At 36.5% G+C, this 17,978-nt stretch overlaps 1 protein-coding gene and 1 long non-coding RNA gene across 2 annotated transcripts; one reads left to right on the forward strand and one right to left on the reverse strand.

Moving 5' to 3' along the window:
* On the reverse strand, positions 4,101–4,700 carry LOC109710714 (splicing factor 3B subunit 4-like). Its single transcript, XM_020233453.1, has one exon. It carries the CDS (start codon positions 4,698–4,700, stop codon positions 4,101–4,103), a length of 600 nt encoding a protein of 199 aa, XP_020089042.1.
* LOC109710057 lies at positions 16,123–17,903 on the forward strand. Its single transcript, XR_002216272.1, has 2 exons — positions 16,123–16,942; positions 17,141–17,903. It is a non-coding gene; the product is annotated as an uncharacterized LOC109710057 (long non-coding RNA).

The following is a 17,978-nucleotide window of genomic DNA, read 5'->3' on the forward strand; positions in this document are numbered from 1 at the left end:
CTCTTTTCTTAGCAATTTTAGGGTTTAGTAAGACGATAAATAAGTGTAATATTTTAGAAGAATGAAGGGTTATTAACTTTGTAAGTTGTAATTGTTGTTAAATTCTAATATATTTTCATATTGTTCTGTTTTCTAATTTGTAGTATATTAGTTTATTGGTTTTGTGTTTGTTTATTATTTAAAATATATTGATCAATATTAAGCTGCAAACCTAATTTTTTGGCTCTGCATTCTACTAGCTTTTGATTTTAACAATTTTTTTGTTATTGACAAGCAAAAATTTTATATCAAACTTCTAATAAGTTGAGATGGTGTATATCAAATAAAAAAAAGTTTAGGGGTCAATATCAAAATCTAATTGGTTAAATCATGATGTACCACTAATGTGGTGGTTAACTTAATTGCATCTTAGGATTTAATACAATTTAAAAATTTGAGCCAAAAACTATAATAAATTAAAAGTTGTATGGAAAGGAAAATTCTATTCGTACACTACAAATGAGGAGTGTTGATCATATACTCCCGATCATACGGTTCACAAAAATTCCATAGAATTTTGATTAAAAAAAAGTGTACATAATGAGTAAGGAATGATATTTCTTAGATGAAAAAAATGTAAGATGTACACCTCGCTGTTCTTTGAAAAAGTTTAGGTGAACATCATTAACATTAGAAAATTTGCGATTTAAAATTTTAATTTTAATTTATAATTTGAATATTAAATTTAAATTTAAGTTTAATATTCGAATTCAAAATCAAAAATAGATTTTAAGAAGTATGTTTTAATTGTTTGTAGTGTTTCGGAGGTTTGGATAGGATTGGCTATAGTATTAGTGACTGGTCGACACATCTGATGAGTGTCGGACTGAGTCGAAGTCGTTTCTGCACGAAATGGATGCAGAAATGGACTTGGCACACTCAAAGGAGTAAAACTGGTATTTTGCCAGTTTCGGGCGCCCAGAACTAGGTTTGGTTCGCCCAGAAGTTGAGTGCTGAATCGAACAAATACTGGAAACCAATTCGAATCCTAGTTTCGGGCGCCCAGAAGTGGGTCCGAAATTTTACTTTGGGAATATTGTTTGTACTGACACGTGGCTGGTGGTAGGTGAGGTTTGTCGGACCAGGATATGGGCGCAGCAGACCACGGGCGGAGGAACCGAAGAGGAGTATTTGTGCATCCTGGAGGTTTCGGACGCCCCGAACATAGTTCCGGGCGCCCGAAATCGCCTATTTCTGCAGGAACAACAGGTTTGAGTTCTTTGTTCCTGGGGTTTATCTGACAATTTCTCCTCCCTATAATAGCTAGAGTTCGACTCCAGTGAACTCTATTCACCTCTTCTTCACAGAGAAGGCCTATTTTGCACTTCAACCGCTCCAATTTCCCAAATTTCCGCAATTTGAAGCTTGAGGACTGCAGTTTCAGCAGAATTCCAGCAGCAACCTTCGGCGTTTTGGCTCGTGTGCGACGTAGGAGGATCAGATTGCTGCGAAACCTGGTTTGTTGGTTAGCTGACTTCTTGGAGGTTTCGTTGTGGCAATTTGATAGAATTTGATTGAGGTTAGTTTGGTCAAATTACTGTTCTTCTGGACTGCTGCGGTTTTGGACCTGAAATTGAGTTTTCTTTAATTTTTGCGAACCAATTCTTGGAGAGAGCTGGAATTTCAACCAGAGAAAGTTGCTCCACTTTTTCCTACTGGTTTTGAGAGTGTTCTTCACTTGAATTGTGGATTTGGAGTTTGATAGATGAGTTTTGACATTGGAATTAGAGGTTTTAGCTTAAGTGCTGAATTTTCAGGGTTGTAATGTAATTTTTGGTATTTTGGTGTTTAGAGCTTTGGAGGAGTATTGTTGCTGGTTCTGGGTGTTCATGGCTGAGCCTCCTTGTGATTTCGTGACTTCTAGCCTGTTGGACTTGCGCTAGAGGTGGGTTAAAGTGATGTTTACCGGATTTTCGCGTAATTCCTCTTAAGTTCTATTGCTAGCATGTATTAGTGGATTTTTGTATATCATGTTTCATTGCTCGATTCGTTGATTTATTGTATTCTTAAATCTGAATTGGAGCTTAGAATATTAGTTAAATAATACATGTTGGACTTGAATTTGACTTAGGAGAGAACTAATGCTTCTGCACTGTCATATGTTAACACTACTAAATTTAGCTCTAGGAACCGTAGTTTGTTTGTATCACCGCAGTTTGTGGGCGGTGGATACCCAGGATAGTGTAGAATATTTTTACGCTCGTGCTGGGACACCGAGCTTATTTTTATAGCAGTGTTTGAGAGTTCCGGATGTTCGTGGGCGTTTTGAGGATAAAAAATCCACTGAGGGGGGAGGAGGGGGGGGGGTGGAATTAGTTTCTAAATAAATCAAATAATAAGCAAATAAAAAAACGATGAATAAGAAATGAAACTCTGAGAGAAAGCACACGATCAATTTGTTGAGTTCGGGCACTTTGCTACGCCGCCAACTTCTCACACTCGAAATGTTGGATTCCACTAATGTGATGCTTTTTGCGGCAAGCACCAACTTAACATGCATCCATTTTTCTTTCAGGCTTCAAGAATTTGCTTTTCTCTTTTTAAGATTAATTGTCACTACAAGTTTCACTCAAGTGAGAGATGAGAATGAGATATAAGAGTTTAATGATCTGAAGTTTTTAAAGCTAAAAGTGACTATCAAGGTGTTTCAGAGAGAGCCTCATATATCATGTATAGCCGTCGGGCAGAGGCTCTGTCGGTTGCACTTTTCGGGCACCCTAAACTATCTTCCGTGCGCCAGAAGTTCTGTGCACGACAGCTGCTGTGCACGTGCGCTTGCTTTTCTTGACTTTGTAATTTTTGCGGCCGTCAAATTTGGCCGCCAGATTCGGAGAAAGCTTTTCTGCCGGCGAGCTTTTTCTCTTGGTAAGTTCTCGGACTCGGTCAAAGTTGTGGGTCTCACAGAATCACGAGGAACCGCTTTTCTGACAAAGCGCGTTCCTCTGGATTTGGCCATTCAGAAACTTGTGGCGCCCCCAGATTCCGAGGGACACTTTTGAATGTGCCGTTTTTAGATTCGGAGCCGTCAAAAGTGGTGTGGCGCCAGAAGTCGTGCTGATTTCTTGCAAGACAGCCCAGATTCGTGCGCGTGTTCATATATCTGGGCGCCCGATTTTGCCCGCTTGTCGGTACTGTCAAGATAATAAGTCTGGGTGTTCTGATCCGAAGCAAAACAGGCAGGATCATAAAGTCTCAAAAGATTCGGTCCACTTTTAGGGCGCTCGAACAGGTTCCCAGAAATTGAATTTACAGAACACAGAATTGGAATTTTTGATATTTTAAAAGTTTTCACTTAAATCATAAAATTTAGAAAGTTTTGTTTTAAAGTGATCTATAGTGGTGATTAAGATGATTGTTTAACTTGAGCTCTAAAGTTTCTCACAGTCTATATAAAGCATGAGGTGTATTAAATCAAATTTAGAAGGAGGGAGATGTGAGTTTGTCTATTTGACAAAGAAGCAGCAAAGCAACGCTTCAGGTTTGAGTTGATGTAGAATATTGCCCATCTTGATCTTTTTGAAGATAGAGAGATCTAAATACAAGATCAGATAAAAAGATTAGTGCGCAAATTAATAGTGGGTATTATTTGTTATTCATCATAAATCTAATAGAGATTAGGGCACTAGGCAAACATTCCCTTTTGATGTGACAAATAATGTGGATATAATAGAGAGTAAAAGAGTAGAATACTCCCCCTAAATATATGCATATATTTAACAAGCATAAAACACAATTATAGGCATAGCATATATCACAATAAAAGAAGTAAGCAATCATGTAGGCAAATGTCAAAATATAAACGAGATTCACATTGCCTAACATAATAAAACATAAGGAGCATAATAAACCATAACATAATAAACCACAAGCATAGCATAGTAGATTCACATAGCCTAACATAATAAAACATAAGGAGCATAATAAACCATAACATAATAAACCACAAGCATAGCATAGTAGATCACATAGCACTAAGTATATCTCACATAGCACGTTCTCCCCCTTTGTCATCACAAAAAAAAGCATAAAAGGAGACTAGCAAAAAGTGGTAGAAACATAAGCTAATCATCATCATCGTCATCCTCTTCATCGTCCTCATGATCCGTAGGCGGAACTGGTGGAGGCATAGAGGAGGAGGATGGTCGATCAACGTGGGGTCCATACGCGGCATAGAAGGCACTAGAAGGTCCAAAGATAGAGTCCATGTATGCCTTGATGCCGGAAACATCCGTCTGGAGAGCATGCATATGGTCTTCCATCCTATCAAGTCGATCAAAAACCTGGTTTTGAAAATCCATAGGTGGAGGAACATAGGGCGGAGGCACAGCAGGGGGTGGCTCAAATGGTGGAGGAGATGCTCGTGGCGGCGGCTCAACCGGTGGAGAAGGTGCTCGAGGGGGCGGCTCATAAGGCATAGGATCATCCTCGGCGTCGTCAATGTCATCACCATGCTCGCTAGGCGAATCAATCACATGTTTCCTTACCCAAATGCCATGACGATTTTTCTTGAAGCCGAGAGTGGAGAAAGTGGCTGTAGAAATGGCAGTGGGGTACTTCATCGGCCTTACGTCAGAAAGATCAAATGACATGAACTCGAGAACAGCGGTGAGCAAAGAGCCATATGGAAGTGAGCGCGAGGGATGAGAAATGGCGACGGCCATGTGGCGAATGATGATATACCCCAAATTTACCCGGATCCCCGCAAATAGATGATGAAGTAGAAAAAGATCCATTTTTTGAACAGCGGTGTGGTGACCGTCGCGAGGAAGAACTACTTTAGTTAGTAAAAAGTGGGCGAGGCGGTGAGGAAAGGAAAGATGAGAGCAATCTTCTCGTGAAGTAGATTCTTCACAAAGAAAATGATTGCGGAGTTGCGCCTCAGAAAATGCAGGAAAGTTCCAAGTGTTGGTTTGGTAATAGCAAACCCCGTCATTAGGAATGTTCAAAACAGTGTGAAGAAGGATAGGAGTGATGGCAAAAACACGTCCCCGGAAGTGGGAAGTAATAGTAGTATATTCGGAATTAAAAGTGGCATTTGCATAAAAAGTCCTAATTAGATCCGGATAAAATGGTCGCGAATTTTGAACAAAGAAATCCCATCCAACTTGTGTGAGTTTATCCAAAAGTTCATAGCAATCAAAATTGAGATGATGAATATTACGGCAAGGTTGAACGGGACGACCTAAAAGATATTTATCTTGAGCCTCTCTAGATACAAAGTTAAAAGCATCAAAATCTTCATTTTGATCATATCTATGTGAGGGAGATCCTCTTCTAGATGCATTTTTAGTTCTAGGCATTTTTATTTTATTTTATTTTGTTTTTATTTTATTTTATTTTTTAAAAAAAAGGCTAGGGTTTATGCAAAAAAAAAAAGAAAAAAAGAATGAATCAAAATGCAAGATCTAGGATGCAAAGATGTAAATCTAGGTAGAGGATGAGATTATGATGCAAAAGGTACAAGAGATCTGCAAAAAAGATTAAAAAAAATTGCAAGCTTAGGGTTAACAGTAGGAAGAAGAAGAAAGAAAAAAAAAAGAAAAAATGGAGAGGAAATACCACAGATTGAGGAGAAAGTGAGAGGAGATCTGAGTGCTGGAGAAGATTTGGGCGGTTCGGATGAGGGCTGGGCGCAAGATCTGGGCGACCGGACGGAGAGGAGGAAGAAGAAGAGAAAAAAAATGGAAAATGGGGCTTGTCGGGTTGCTGGGGACGACAAGGGGGCCCGCTAGCGGGTTTCGGGCGCTCGTGCGGGTCGGCGAGGTCGCCCGGATCCGCAACCCGGAAACCCGCCAGCACGGTCAAACCGGCGAGGCGGTCAAAGCGGGTTTCGGGTGCGGGTGCGAACCGAGTGGTCACCCAGATCCGAAGCCCGTTAACCCGTTAGGTCGGTCAGACCGGGCACTGTGGTCAACGCATGTTTCGGGCACACGGAAATTTTTGGGCGACCGGAAATTTTCGTTCGTAAATTGTGCAAAACAAAAAGGTGTAATAAAAAATAAAATTGCAAGGCAAACATAACAATCAATCAAAAAGAGAAAATCAAGTAGATAAATCAATCATTCCTAATTCTCTTCTAAGTTGAGTGAACCTATCCTCACTAAGTGGTTTAGTAAAAATGTCCGCTAATTGATTACAAGTGTCCACGAATTCTATAGTGACATCTTCTTTTTGAATATGATCTCTAAAAAAATGATGTCTAATTTCAATGTGTTTAGTTCTAGAATGTTGAATAGGATTTTTAGATATGTTGATGGCACTAGTATTATCACATTTGATTGGAACTTGTTTTTGATGTACTCCAAAGTCCTCAAGGGTTTGTTTCATCCATAAAACTTGTGCACAACAACAACCTGCCGCGATGTACTCGGCTTCGGCGGTTGAAAGTGCAACCGAATTTTGCTTTTTCGAAGACCATGAGACTAAGGAGTGACCAAGAAATTGACAAGTCCCACTCGTACTTTTCCGATCAACTTTGCATCCGGCAAAGTCGGCATCTGAAAAGCCAATGAGATTAAAATTAGTGCCCTTGGGATACCATAACCCTAAGTTGAGAGTCCCTTTAACATATCTAAGAATTCTCTTTACAGCCACTAAGTGTGACTCCTTAGGTTGAGCTTGAAACCGAGCACACAAGCAAACACTAAACATAATGTCCGGCCGACTCGCGGTAAGATAAAGTAAACTGCCAATCATACCTCGGTAGAGTTTGATATCAACATCCTTGCCTTTTTCATCCTTGTCAAGTTTAGTTGAGGCACTCATTGGAGTGTTCGTCTCTTTTGAGCTTTCCAAGCCAAATCTTTTGATTAGGTCTTTTGCATACTTGGCTTGATTGATGAATATTCCATCTTTCATTTGTTTAACTTGGAGTCCAAGGAAGAATGAGAGCTCGCCCATCATGCTCATTTCAAACTCATTTTGCATTAGCTTAGAGAATTCTTTACAGAGAGATTCATTAGTAGCACCAAATATAATATCATCCACATAAATTTGTACAATGAGAAAATCTTTATCCTTAATTTTGATAAATAATGTGGTGTCAACTTTTCCTCTTGAAAAATTATTTGAAGTAAGAAAAGTGCTAAGTCTTTCATACCAGGCTCTAGGAGCTTGTTTTAAACCGTAAAGTGCCTTTGAAAGCTTAAAAACGTGATCCGGAAAGTTATGTTTTTCAAAACCGGGTGGTTGCTCAACATAAACTTCTTCGGAAATATATCCATTTAAGAAAGCACTTTTTACATCCATTTGAAATAATTTGAAATTCATATAAGAAGCAAATGCTAGAAGAATTCGAATAGCTTCAAGTCTAGCAACCGGTGCAAATGTTTCATCAAAATCAATTCCTTCAATTTGGTTGAAACCTTGGGCCACTAGTCTAGCCTTGTTTCGAACCACAACACCTGATTCATCTCGCTTGTTTCGGAAGACCCATTTAGTGCCAATAACGGTATGATCACTTGGCCTTTCCACAAGCGTCCAAACTTGGTTCCTCTCAAATTGGTTAAGTTCTTCTTGCATCGCAATGAGCCAATTTTCATCATTGCTAGCTTCAACAAAATTTTTAGGTTCAATTTGAGATATGAAAGCCAAGTGGTCACAAAGTAATCTAAGAGAGGATCTTGTTTTGACTTTTTGACTTGGATCTCCAATGATGGAGTCCTTGGGATGATAAGTGGCGAATTTCCACACTTTAGGTAAGGGAGTGGGTTCAATCTCTTTAGAGATTAACTCCTCACTTTTCTTAGATGGTTCAACTTCTTGGGGTGTGGAGTTTATATTTAGCTTCTCAAAGTCAAGAAGATCATCTTCATAAGAAAGATCCTTTCCCTTATATTCTTCAAAAAGAATATGCATACTTTCCTCTATTATTAAAGTTCGTCGATTATACACTCGATAAGCTTTACTAGTAGAGGAATAACCCAAGAATATAGCTTCATCGGATTTAGCATCAAACTTTCCCAACTTGTCTTTTGTGTTTAAAATGAAACATTTACAACCAAAAATTTTGAAGTAACCAATATTGGGAGTTCTATTATGCCATAATTCGAAAGGAGTTTTCTCAAGGATTGGTCGAATTAGAACACGATTCATAATATAGCAAGCCGTGTTTACGGCTTCGGCCCAAAAATATTTAGGCAACTCCCCCTCAATTAACATAGATCTAGCCATTTCTTGGAGAGATCTATTTTTGCGTTCAACGACCCCATTTTGTTGAGGTGTTCGAGGGGTAGCAAATTGATGTTCTATTCCCAATTCATTGCAAAACTCTTCAAAGTTATGATTTTCGAATTCACCTCCATGATCACTTCTAATTTTGGAAATTATACAATTCTTTTCATTTTGAACACGATAGACAAAGTCCTTGAAGGATTTAAAAGTATCATACTTGTGTCTTAAAAATAAAGTCCAAGTAAATCTTGAGTAATCATCAACAATTACAAAAACATAGTTGCTTCCACCAAGGCTAGAGACATCAATTGGTCCAAAGAGATCCATATGAATTAACTCTAAAGGCCTAGTTGTTGAGACAACATTTTTGGGTTTAAAAGATGATTTTACTTGCTTAGCTTGAGCACAAGCATTACAAACCTCACCTTTGGCATAGTCTATTTTAGGTAATCCTTTCACAAGTTTTCTTTTGGAAAGTTTAGAAAGAGAGTCCATATTAGCATGTGCTAACCTTCTATGCCAAAGCCAAGATTCGTTAGTTTGAACTGAAAAACATTTTTCACCTTCATGTGAGAGTTTGCCTAAATCAACGGTATAAACATTCTTGGATCTAAAACCCATAAAAGCTACCTCATTTGTAGAAGGATCAAGGATGCTACAATGAGATGCTTCAAATTTTACAAAATAGCCTTTATCACATAATTGACTAATACTTAGTAAATTATGTTTAAGGCCATCAACTAAAAGAACATTGGAAATGTTAACCTTTTCATCACCGATTGTGCCGATTCCAATGATCTTTCCTCTAGTGTTGTCTCCAAAGGTGACAAATCCTCCATCTTTCATTTCAATTGATTTAAACTTGGTTTGATCCCAAGTCATGTGTCTTGAGCATCCGCTATCTAAGTACCATTTGTCACTTGCACCTTTTGATTGGAGACACACCTACAAAAACAAATCAAGTTTTTAACTTTGGTACCCAAGTGAGATTGGGTCCTTTTGTGTTAGATAAACCTTTCACAACCCAAATTTGGTTAAGTTTAGGATTCTTCTTATATTTGCAAGAGGATATATGATGTCCTTTAATATTACAATAGGAGCAATGCAAAGTTGGGTTTTGAGCTGTACTTTTAACAAAAACCTTTCTCTTAGCTTTTGTCAACTTAACATTGTTTGGATTAGGAACATAACCTATCCCAAACTTTTTGAAGTTTACAACTTGATTTCCAAGCATCATATTTAGATACTTGATTCCTCCAACAAATTTCTCAAGAGTTCTCTTAGTTTCACCTAAGCTAACTTTGAGTTGTTGGTTTTCAACTTGAAGTTTTTCAACTTGTTTGTCATAATGAAGAATTGGCTTAAAATTTAGACCTTCAATTTTCTTCTTTAATGCTTCATTTTCACGAATGAGACTACAACATGTCTCATTAGCTTGTTTAAGCTCTTTCGTGAGTAAAGAGTCCTCATTTTCAAGTATTAAAGAAGGATTTGAAGTTGAAAATTTTAAGTTGTTAACCTCCATCTCTAATAAGGCATTTTGCTTTTTGAGAGATGTATACTTGGGACCCAAACTTTGTAGATTATCATATAAAGAAAAGAAAGCTTCTAAAAGTTCTTCATAACTTAAATTGTTTACCTCATCTTCAAGAGCCATAAGACATAGGATTGAGCTTTGCTCCTCGAGGCAAATTTGGGCAACTTCGTTTTCCGATTCATCATCGCTAGATTCGTCGGGGGCGTCCCAATTTAGTGCATTGAAGGCTTTCTTTTTCTTGTCTTTCTTAAAGGTTTTGTTTGGAAGAGTGCATTCATTTTTCAAATGTCCCGGTTTATTACAATTGTAGCAAATGATACCTTTCTTGAATCCTTCACCTTTGAACCCGTCTCGTTTAGGTCTCCTCAAGTTGCGCTTCTTGATTAGTCGATCGAGCCTTTTTGAAATCATAGCGATTTCTTCGCTCGAACCTTCTTCGCCATCTTCACTCTCGGAAGCAATGACTCCCTTAAGTGCAAGGCTTTTCTTTTTCTCAGGAGCCTCTTCGTTGTCATATTCTTTGAGGCGTTGTTCATGCGCCATGAGTGATCCAACAAGTTCATCAATTTTTACTTTGTCCAAGTCATGAGCTTCTTGGATAGCCGTAACCTTAGGTATCCAACTTCTTGGTAGTACACGAAGAAGTTTTCGTACCAAGTCCGATTGAGGAAAATCCTTACCTAAGGCTTTCAAGCTATTTATAATGTTAGTAAATCTTGTGAACATATTCGAAATGGATTCACTTTCCTCCATTTTGAATAGTTCATAATTTGACATAAGCATGCTTATTTTAGATTCCTTCACCCTAGAAGTACCTTCATGAGTAACTTCTAATTTATCCCAAATCTCTTTAGCCGTTGTACATGTAGAGATTCGGTGAAACTCTTCTCTACTAAGAGCGCAAAGGAATGAATTGATAGCTTTAGCATTCAATTGAAAGCGAAATTTTTCGGCTTCATTCCATTCCGCTCTTGATTTTGATGGAGCGATATAACCACTTTCGATTATATCCCAAATATCAAAATCTAGAGATTGAAAGAATATCTTCATTCTAATCTTCCAAAAAGGATAATCGGTCCCATCAAAAAATGGTGGCCGAACAATAGATTGTCCTTCGATATTCTTTCCCGTGGATGCCATTCTCACTTAGATTTTAATCTAAATAATGTGAGACCTCGCTCTGATACCAATTGAGGATCAAAATGGCAACCTAAGAGGGGGGGTGAATTAGGTTTCTAAAATAAAAATCCAAATAATCAAGCAAATTAAAAAACCGATGCAAATAAAAGAAATGCAAACTCGAAAAGCACACGATCAATTTGTTTCGAGGTTCGGCACTTTGCCTACGTCCCCGCCAACTTCTCAACACTCGAGAATGTTGGATCTCCACTAGATGATGCTTTTGCGGGCAAGCACCAAGCCTTCACATCAACTCCTTCTTCTTTCAAGCTTCAAGAATTTGCTTTTCTCTCTTTTTACAAGATTAAATCTCACTACAAGTTTCACTCAAGTTTAGAGAGAGAATTGAGAGCTAAGAGTATTAAGATCACTGAAGTTTTTAAGCTCAAATGAACTATCAAGTTGCTGCAGAGTGAGGCCTCAATACCATCTATTTATAGCCTCGGACAGATCTGTCAGTTGTACTTTCGGGCGCCCTAAAACTGTTTCCGGGCGCCCAGAAGTTTGTGCACGCCAGCTGCCTGTCGGACCACGTGCGCCGCTTTTCTTGACTTTGTATGTTTGGGCCGTCAAAAATTTGTGGGCGCCCAGATCTCGAGGAACAGCTTTTCTGACACGCGCAGCTTTTCTTGACTTCGTAAGTTCTGGGCCGTCAAAAGTTGTGGGCGCACAGAACACGAGGAACCGCTTTTCTGACACGCGCCGCTTCCTCTGGATTTGGGCCATCAGAAATTGTGGGCGCCCAGATCTCGAGGGACAACTTTTCTGACATGCGCCGTTTTTCTGGATTCGAGTCGTCAAAAGTTGTGGGCGCCCAGAAAGTCGTGCTGACTTTCTTGCCAGACAGCCCAGATTGCGTGCGCCGCTGCTTCCATAAAATCTGGGCGCCCAGATTTTGCGCCGCCTGTTGTCGCAACCTGTCAAGTCAAATAGTCTTGGTGTTTCTGGATCACCCGAACAGCAAACAGGCAGGATCCAAAAGGTCTCAAAAGATTCGGATCCACTTTAGGGCGCCCAGAACAGGGTCCAGAAATTGCAACTTTACAGAACACAGAATTTGAGCAATTTTTGAATATTTAAAAGTCCTTTTCACTTAATCATAAATTTAGAAATTTGTTTAAGTGATCTATAAGGTGATAAGATGAATTGTTTAAACTTAGCTCAAAGTTTCTCACTCTAATCATAAAGCATAATATTAATCAAATTAAGAATGGGGAGAGTGAGTTTGTCTATTTGACAAAAGAAGCAAAACACAGCTTCAAGTGGTGAAGCTTGGTGCTAGAATATTGCCCATCTTGAATCCTTTTTGAAGATAGAGAGATCTAAAATACAAGACTCAAGATAAAAGATTAGTCCAATAATCGTGATTATTTGTTATCATCAAAATCTAATAGACGATTAGGGCCACTAGGTCAACACCGTTGGGGTTCACGGGGGATCCAGATTACTGTTTTTGCATCAAATTGTGCCGAGGGCACGTGAGTTGGGTTGTTAGACCCTGTTTACTTGACTATAGTCTGTGAGAGCCTGATTGAGTTCGACAGAGATACGCTTGCATATTCGGTTGGGTAGCACCCACGAGTGCCACTCTGGAGTCGGGCTTTGTGCGTTTGCGTTGGTGTAGTTGTGTAATGGTTGGACTTGCTCTCCACATACGGCTGAGCGTGGAGGTAGCTGTATAGCTTCGACAGGCGGGACGAGTGTATTCATAGTCCCTGGGACGGATGTATTCACAGTCCCTAGTGAGATTGGGTCAGAACTTGCATTATTCTACAGATAGTTAGCATTGGATAATGATAGTATAGTGACATATAGCTGTAGATTATTTTCAGTTTCTTTACTGTCATTGAGCATACCTTCTGTAGACTTAGTGGGTGAACCGTTGAGGTCGGTGGCTGTACCCACTGAGGACTACTTCTTTTTGCAGTAGTTCTCACGCCCAGTTGTGGATCTTTTGCAGAGCCCTCTTCTTCGACTGCTGCAGTTGCGGGGACAGATCGTGGAAAGGGAGTCACGAGTTAGATTCCTTTCCAGTTGCTGCTGAGTTAGAGACATATCCACTCCAGGTAGTGTTAGTTTTTGAGTTCTTATACATACTTGTGTTGTATCTCGCTGGAGCGAGCGTTTTGTATACCAGGATTTTATGAATGTATAGTGAACCTTTGTTATTATATATGTTTTCTTTTAGCAGCTCTATACTACTGGTTGTAGTGTTGTATGATTACAGGTACAGATACAGCTTCGCTTCGTATACAGAAAAAATTTTTATGTATACAGCGGGTCTGTTAGCGTGCCCGGTGAAACGAGTAATCCGGGGCGTGACATCTAATTTCTGACCTTAAAAAAAAAAGACTTTTAAAAATGCTACAGGTATATTCTAAAATAGGGTGTACATTTTACACCTACTCTATCCTAAAATTATTCTTGTCACATCAATTTTTAAAATTTTACTAAAAATCTTATCAATCATAGAATTGCTGGTGTAAGATGTTGGGGTGTACAAGAAGTATATTTTTTTTAAAAGAGTTAATTGCATACAGCTCCCTGTAACATATTGAATAGCAAATATATCCTTTCAAAGTTCAACTTTTTATTTTTATATCTACGAAAGTCCAGTGATATTCATATTTATCCCCTGCTTTGTTACAGTTAGAGCACTATTTATTTTTTAACAGTAGATAAGTGAAATGACATTTTTACCCTTACAAATATATTCCTCCAAAAGTCTCAACAGTTAGAATTATACAAAAATGTCCTTCCTAAAAAATATTTTATCCAATAATATAGAGGGGTAAAAAGATCATTTAACTCATTCATTAACCAGAGTTAAGTATTTTACTTATGATTAACTATATTTTTTTAACAGATCTTAATAGCACGAGTATATTTAAAAATATTATAATTTTTATAAAAATAAAAAAAAATTAAACATTATATAGGTGGTGTTTGGTTGGGGGTTCAGAGAGGGGATAAGGGTTATCCCCCCTCCCCCTGCCGCCCCAATTTATCCCCAAACCCTAATTTTATTTTTAAATTTAAATGTATACTTTAAATTATAAATTTTAATTTAAATTTTAAATTTTAATTTATATTTTAATTTTTTAAAATTTAAAAATTTGTAATCTTAAAATTAATTTTTATAATTATAAATTATAAATTTTTATTTTTTATTTTTAAATTTAAAATTTGATATTTGATATTTTTAAATTTAAATTTAATCTTAAATTTAAAATTTAGAAATTTAAATTTTTGAATTTGAGATTTAAAAATTTAAATTTTATTTTAAAATTTTCAATTTTTAAAGTTATATATTTAAATTTAAAATTTTAATTATAAAATTTAAAAATTTAAATTCAAACATAGGAGAGAATATCATTATTTTCTATTTATAACTATCCACTATTCTTCTTATTCCATCTTATCCATCCAAATGCTATTTTTCTTATTTCCGGAAACAACTCAATTTTTCATTCAAACGCAAAATTGATTTATTCCAGACTTAACCCTGAACTTATACCTATCCCTAAAATAACTAGTTCTTATTTAACCTTGAACCAAACAAAGTCATAGAAACATATCTGTTATTCGGTGTGTTTATGGGAAGCGGTAGATAATTAACCCTTAAAAAAAAGTATCAAAAGCTCTATCGTAGGACAAATCACTTTTGATTCTAAATTTATTTTTTGGGTAAACTTCAAGTACCATTCCTGTAGTTTCGCACTTTATCACTTTAGTATCATATGCTTTAAAATGTATCCAGTTAGTATCCTGTGGTTTCATTTTTATCTTTTCATCAGCTTATTCATTAATATTTTGTTTAAACTATATACAAGAAACTTCAAATACCCCTTTTAGATTTATCGAATATCCACCTTAGTATCATTTAGTTTTAACATTATCACTTATTTAACGAAAAAAATTAGTAGAATTAATAATAAAAAGAAAAAAAATTAAACCACTGAGTACCAAATTGATATACTTTAAATCACAGAATAATAAAATAAAAAAAATGCTATGATGGTATTTGAAGTTTTTTCTTCTTTTTAAAAATCTTGGCCAAACACCTCGTAGGAGAAAACAAAAGCTAAGTTAGGGTTAGGGTTAGGGTTAGGGTTAGAAATGGAGCTCCCGAATACACCATTCGCACGCGTCGCCGCTCCTTTCTCTCCTCTTCTCCCTCCAGGTTCTCCTGAAGCTCTGATTCATGATTCATCCTCACTAATTTACCCTTTTTTCTCGCCCATTAATTTTTTTTTTTTTTTATGAATCATTAGGGTTTGATTTTTTTTTTTTTGTCAATTATTATTATTATTGTTACTACTACTACGATTCCTCCTATGATGATGAATTATTCTTACCCTGTTTGCTTCCAAAAATCGTTCCAATTTCCGAAAGCAGCAGTAGCATCATCTCAGATGCTGTTATGTGAAAGTGTGTGTGTGTGGAGATGAAGAGACATCTGAGGAGATTTTTAATTTTTTAAACTTTTTTAAATTTTAGGGCTTATCAAAATTTTGATTTTATTATCCAGCTTTTTAATTTGTTTGATTTGTTTGATTTGTGTCAGTCAACGATATTTTGATTTCAAAATTTAAGCCGATTACTTACTTTAATGAATTTATAGTTACGAGAATTGTATAAAATATACTAACTAAATCTATAAAAGTAAACGGCAGATTCAAATTCGTCAGACTCAAATCTGGCAAATTGGTAAGGTTGGATAGTAAAATTAAAATTTTGAAAGATTAGGTAATTAAACTCAAAATGATTCATAGTTCTGGTAAGTTCTGTATATTTTTACTTTTTTTTAAGAAATTACTTTGTAGTTTTTTTTTTTAGCAAATGAACTGCGATTTATATTGGTCTTTGTTTTCTTAGCATGAAGTGATTTTATGTTATATACTTATATTTCTTTTTGTTTTTTTTGGTGATTTGTATTTGATTCAAGTTTTTTTTTTTTTTTTTGAGAATTTTTGACAGGATATTTTGCAACCAAACAGCATATTATGGTATTTGATGAAATACTTTATAATTATTGCGACAAAAAATCCATTGTGTTTTAATAGAATTTTGACAATTTTTTTAAAAATTATAAAATTAAAATATATTTAAAGTTAGATGGTAAAATCAAAATTTTGAAAGTTCAGGTAGTTACTCTAAAATGCTCGATCTCCGTACATTTCGATATTTTGTTTTTGTTTTTTTTTTTTGTGTGTGTGGTGTGTAAGTTTCCTGTGTAGGATAAACATTTTTTTTCCTTTTGATTTTTCATTATCATATAACTTAGCAATAACCCATTTTGGAAAATGGGTATAACTTTGAAAATTTAAATTTTACTACCTAACCTTACATTCATTTTGATTTATGAAAGTTTCTCAAAAAAGTTTATCAAATTCTACTGGAATTTAAAGAAACAATATGGTCGAAAACATCATTAAGTTTTGATTGGAGCATAGTAAATCAAGCATATTATAAAATTAGATACTAAAATCAAAATTTTGAGACATCAGGTGCTTGATTGAAAATGAGGCGAAGTTCGCAGCGACGGTGGCAGCGATAAACTTCTACACTTTCTATCATGATTTGCGGACACTGAGAAGGGCTGTTTTGTTCCTCAGAAAAGTATGGAGAAAGGATTTTCGAGAAAAATACTTTTTCATGGAAATCCTTTTTTTTAGTTTTCTGCCTGTGTGGTTTCAAGAAAAATTAGTTTTTTTTGGAATTTCTTTTTTTAGATTTCACAGAAAATTAGTGTTTTCGTTTTTCACAGAAAAATTCAGAAAATGAAAATACTAGTTTTCCATTAAATATAGAAATTCTTTTTTTTTTCAAAAAAGTTAGTTCTTTTGGAACCAAAATGGATGGGAAAACTCAAAAAATGCTTTTTTTTCATGAAAAACTTTTTTTTCCATACTTTTTCAACGAACCAAACAGTCCCTGAATGACTTACAGATCACGAATTCTGCGTATTCATTTTGTCATGTCAGCGGAATGATGGAAGAGCCTAATGTGGAAGTAAGTTCGATTTGTGAAGATTCGCATACATTTTTGTTAAGTTTTATGCATTGAAAACACAATGAGATGCCACTGGAGGAATGAATTGAGTTTATGCAAGATCTGCTCTAAGAGTCCGACAGCGGCAGCGATTTATTAGATGATGATATTTCTCGTCAGCAAGCAGTAAACTTCTATACTTTCTGTCATGAATTGCAGACACTGAACGACTCATCAGTCGCGGATTCTGTGTATTTATTTCGTCATGTCAAGCAGAAGGATTGGAAGAACTTAGTGCGTAAGTATGTTCGATTTGCGAAGATTCGCATACATTTTGGTTAAGTTTTATGTGTTGAATTCACAATGAGATGCTGCTGGAGGAGGAATGAATTGAGTTTATGCAAGATCTGCTCGAAGATTCGCATACATTTTCGACAGCGGCAGCGATTTGTCAGATGATGATATTTCTCGTCAGCAAGTCGTAAACTTCTATACTTTCTGTCATGAATTGCAGACACTGAACGACTCATTAGTTGCTGATTCTGTGTATTCATTTCGTCATGTCAATCAGAGTAAGTACGTTCGATTTGTGAAGATTCACATACGTGCTGGGCTCAGTTTTATGCTTTGAATTCGCAGTTACAGATCAATTGATGAAGATTTGCAGGTGAGAACAAGTAGTTGTACCGTGCGACGAGAAATGAACTCTTTTATTTCCGTCCCTGCGTGATTCGAAGGTGCGATCGGAATAGAGGTTTCCGGGTGTTATCTCTTTATCAATTAGGGTTCATGATACTCTGTAGCTGGCGATCCAGCTCTCACTGTTCGCGAGCTGGTTCATGTTCGGCTTGAAATGAGTTCGGGATCAATTGCTTGTTTAATGATGAGCTGAATTTTTTAGCTCGAAAGGGTTAGCTTGCTCATGTTCGGCTCATTTATATAACTCGAATATATACGTTACAAATTTCTATCATTTGGATTTTAGGTCAACCCAATTACAAAGAGACTTATATTTTGTGAATTTCAATTATTAGATTAAGATTTTAATTTTTTTTAA

This window comes from Ananas comosus, linkage group 5, assembly GCF_001540865.1.
Source record: "Ananas comosus cultivar F153 linkage group 5, ASM154086v1, whole genome shotgun sequence".
Classification (NCBI taxonomy): Eukaryota; Viridiplantae; Streptophyta; class Magnoliopsida; order Poales; family Bromeliaceae; genus Ananas; species Ananas comosus.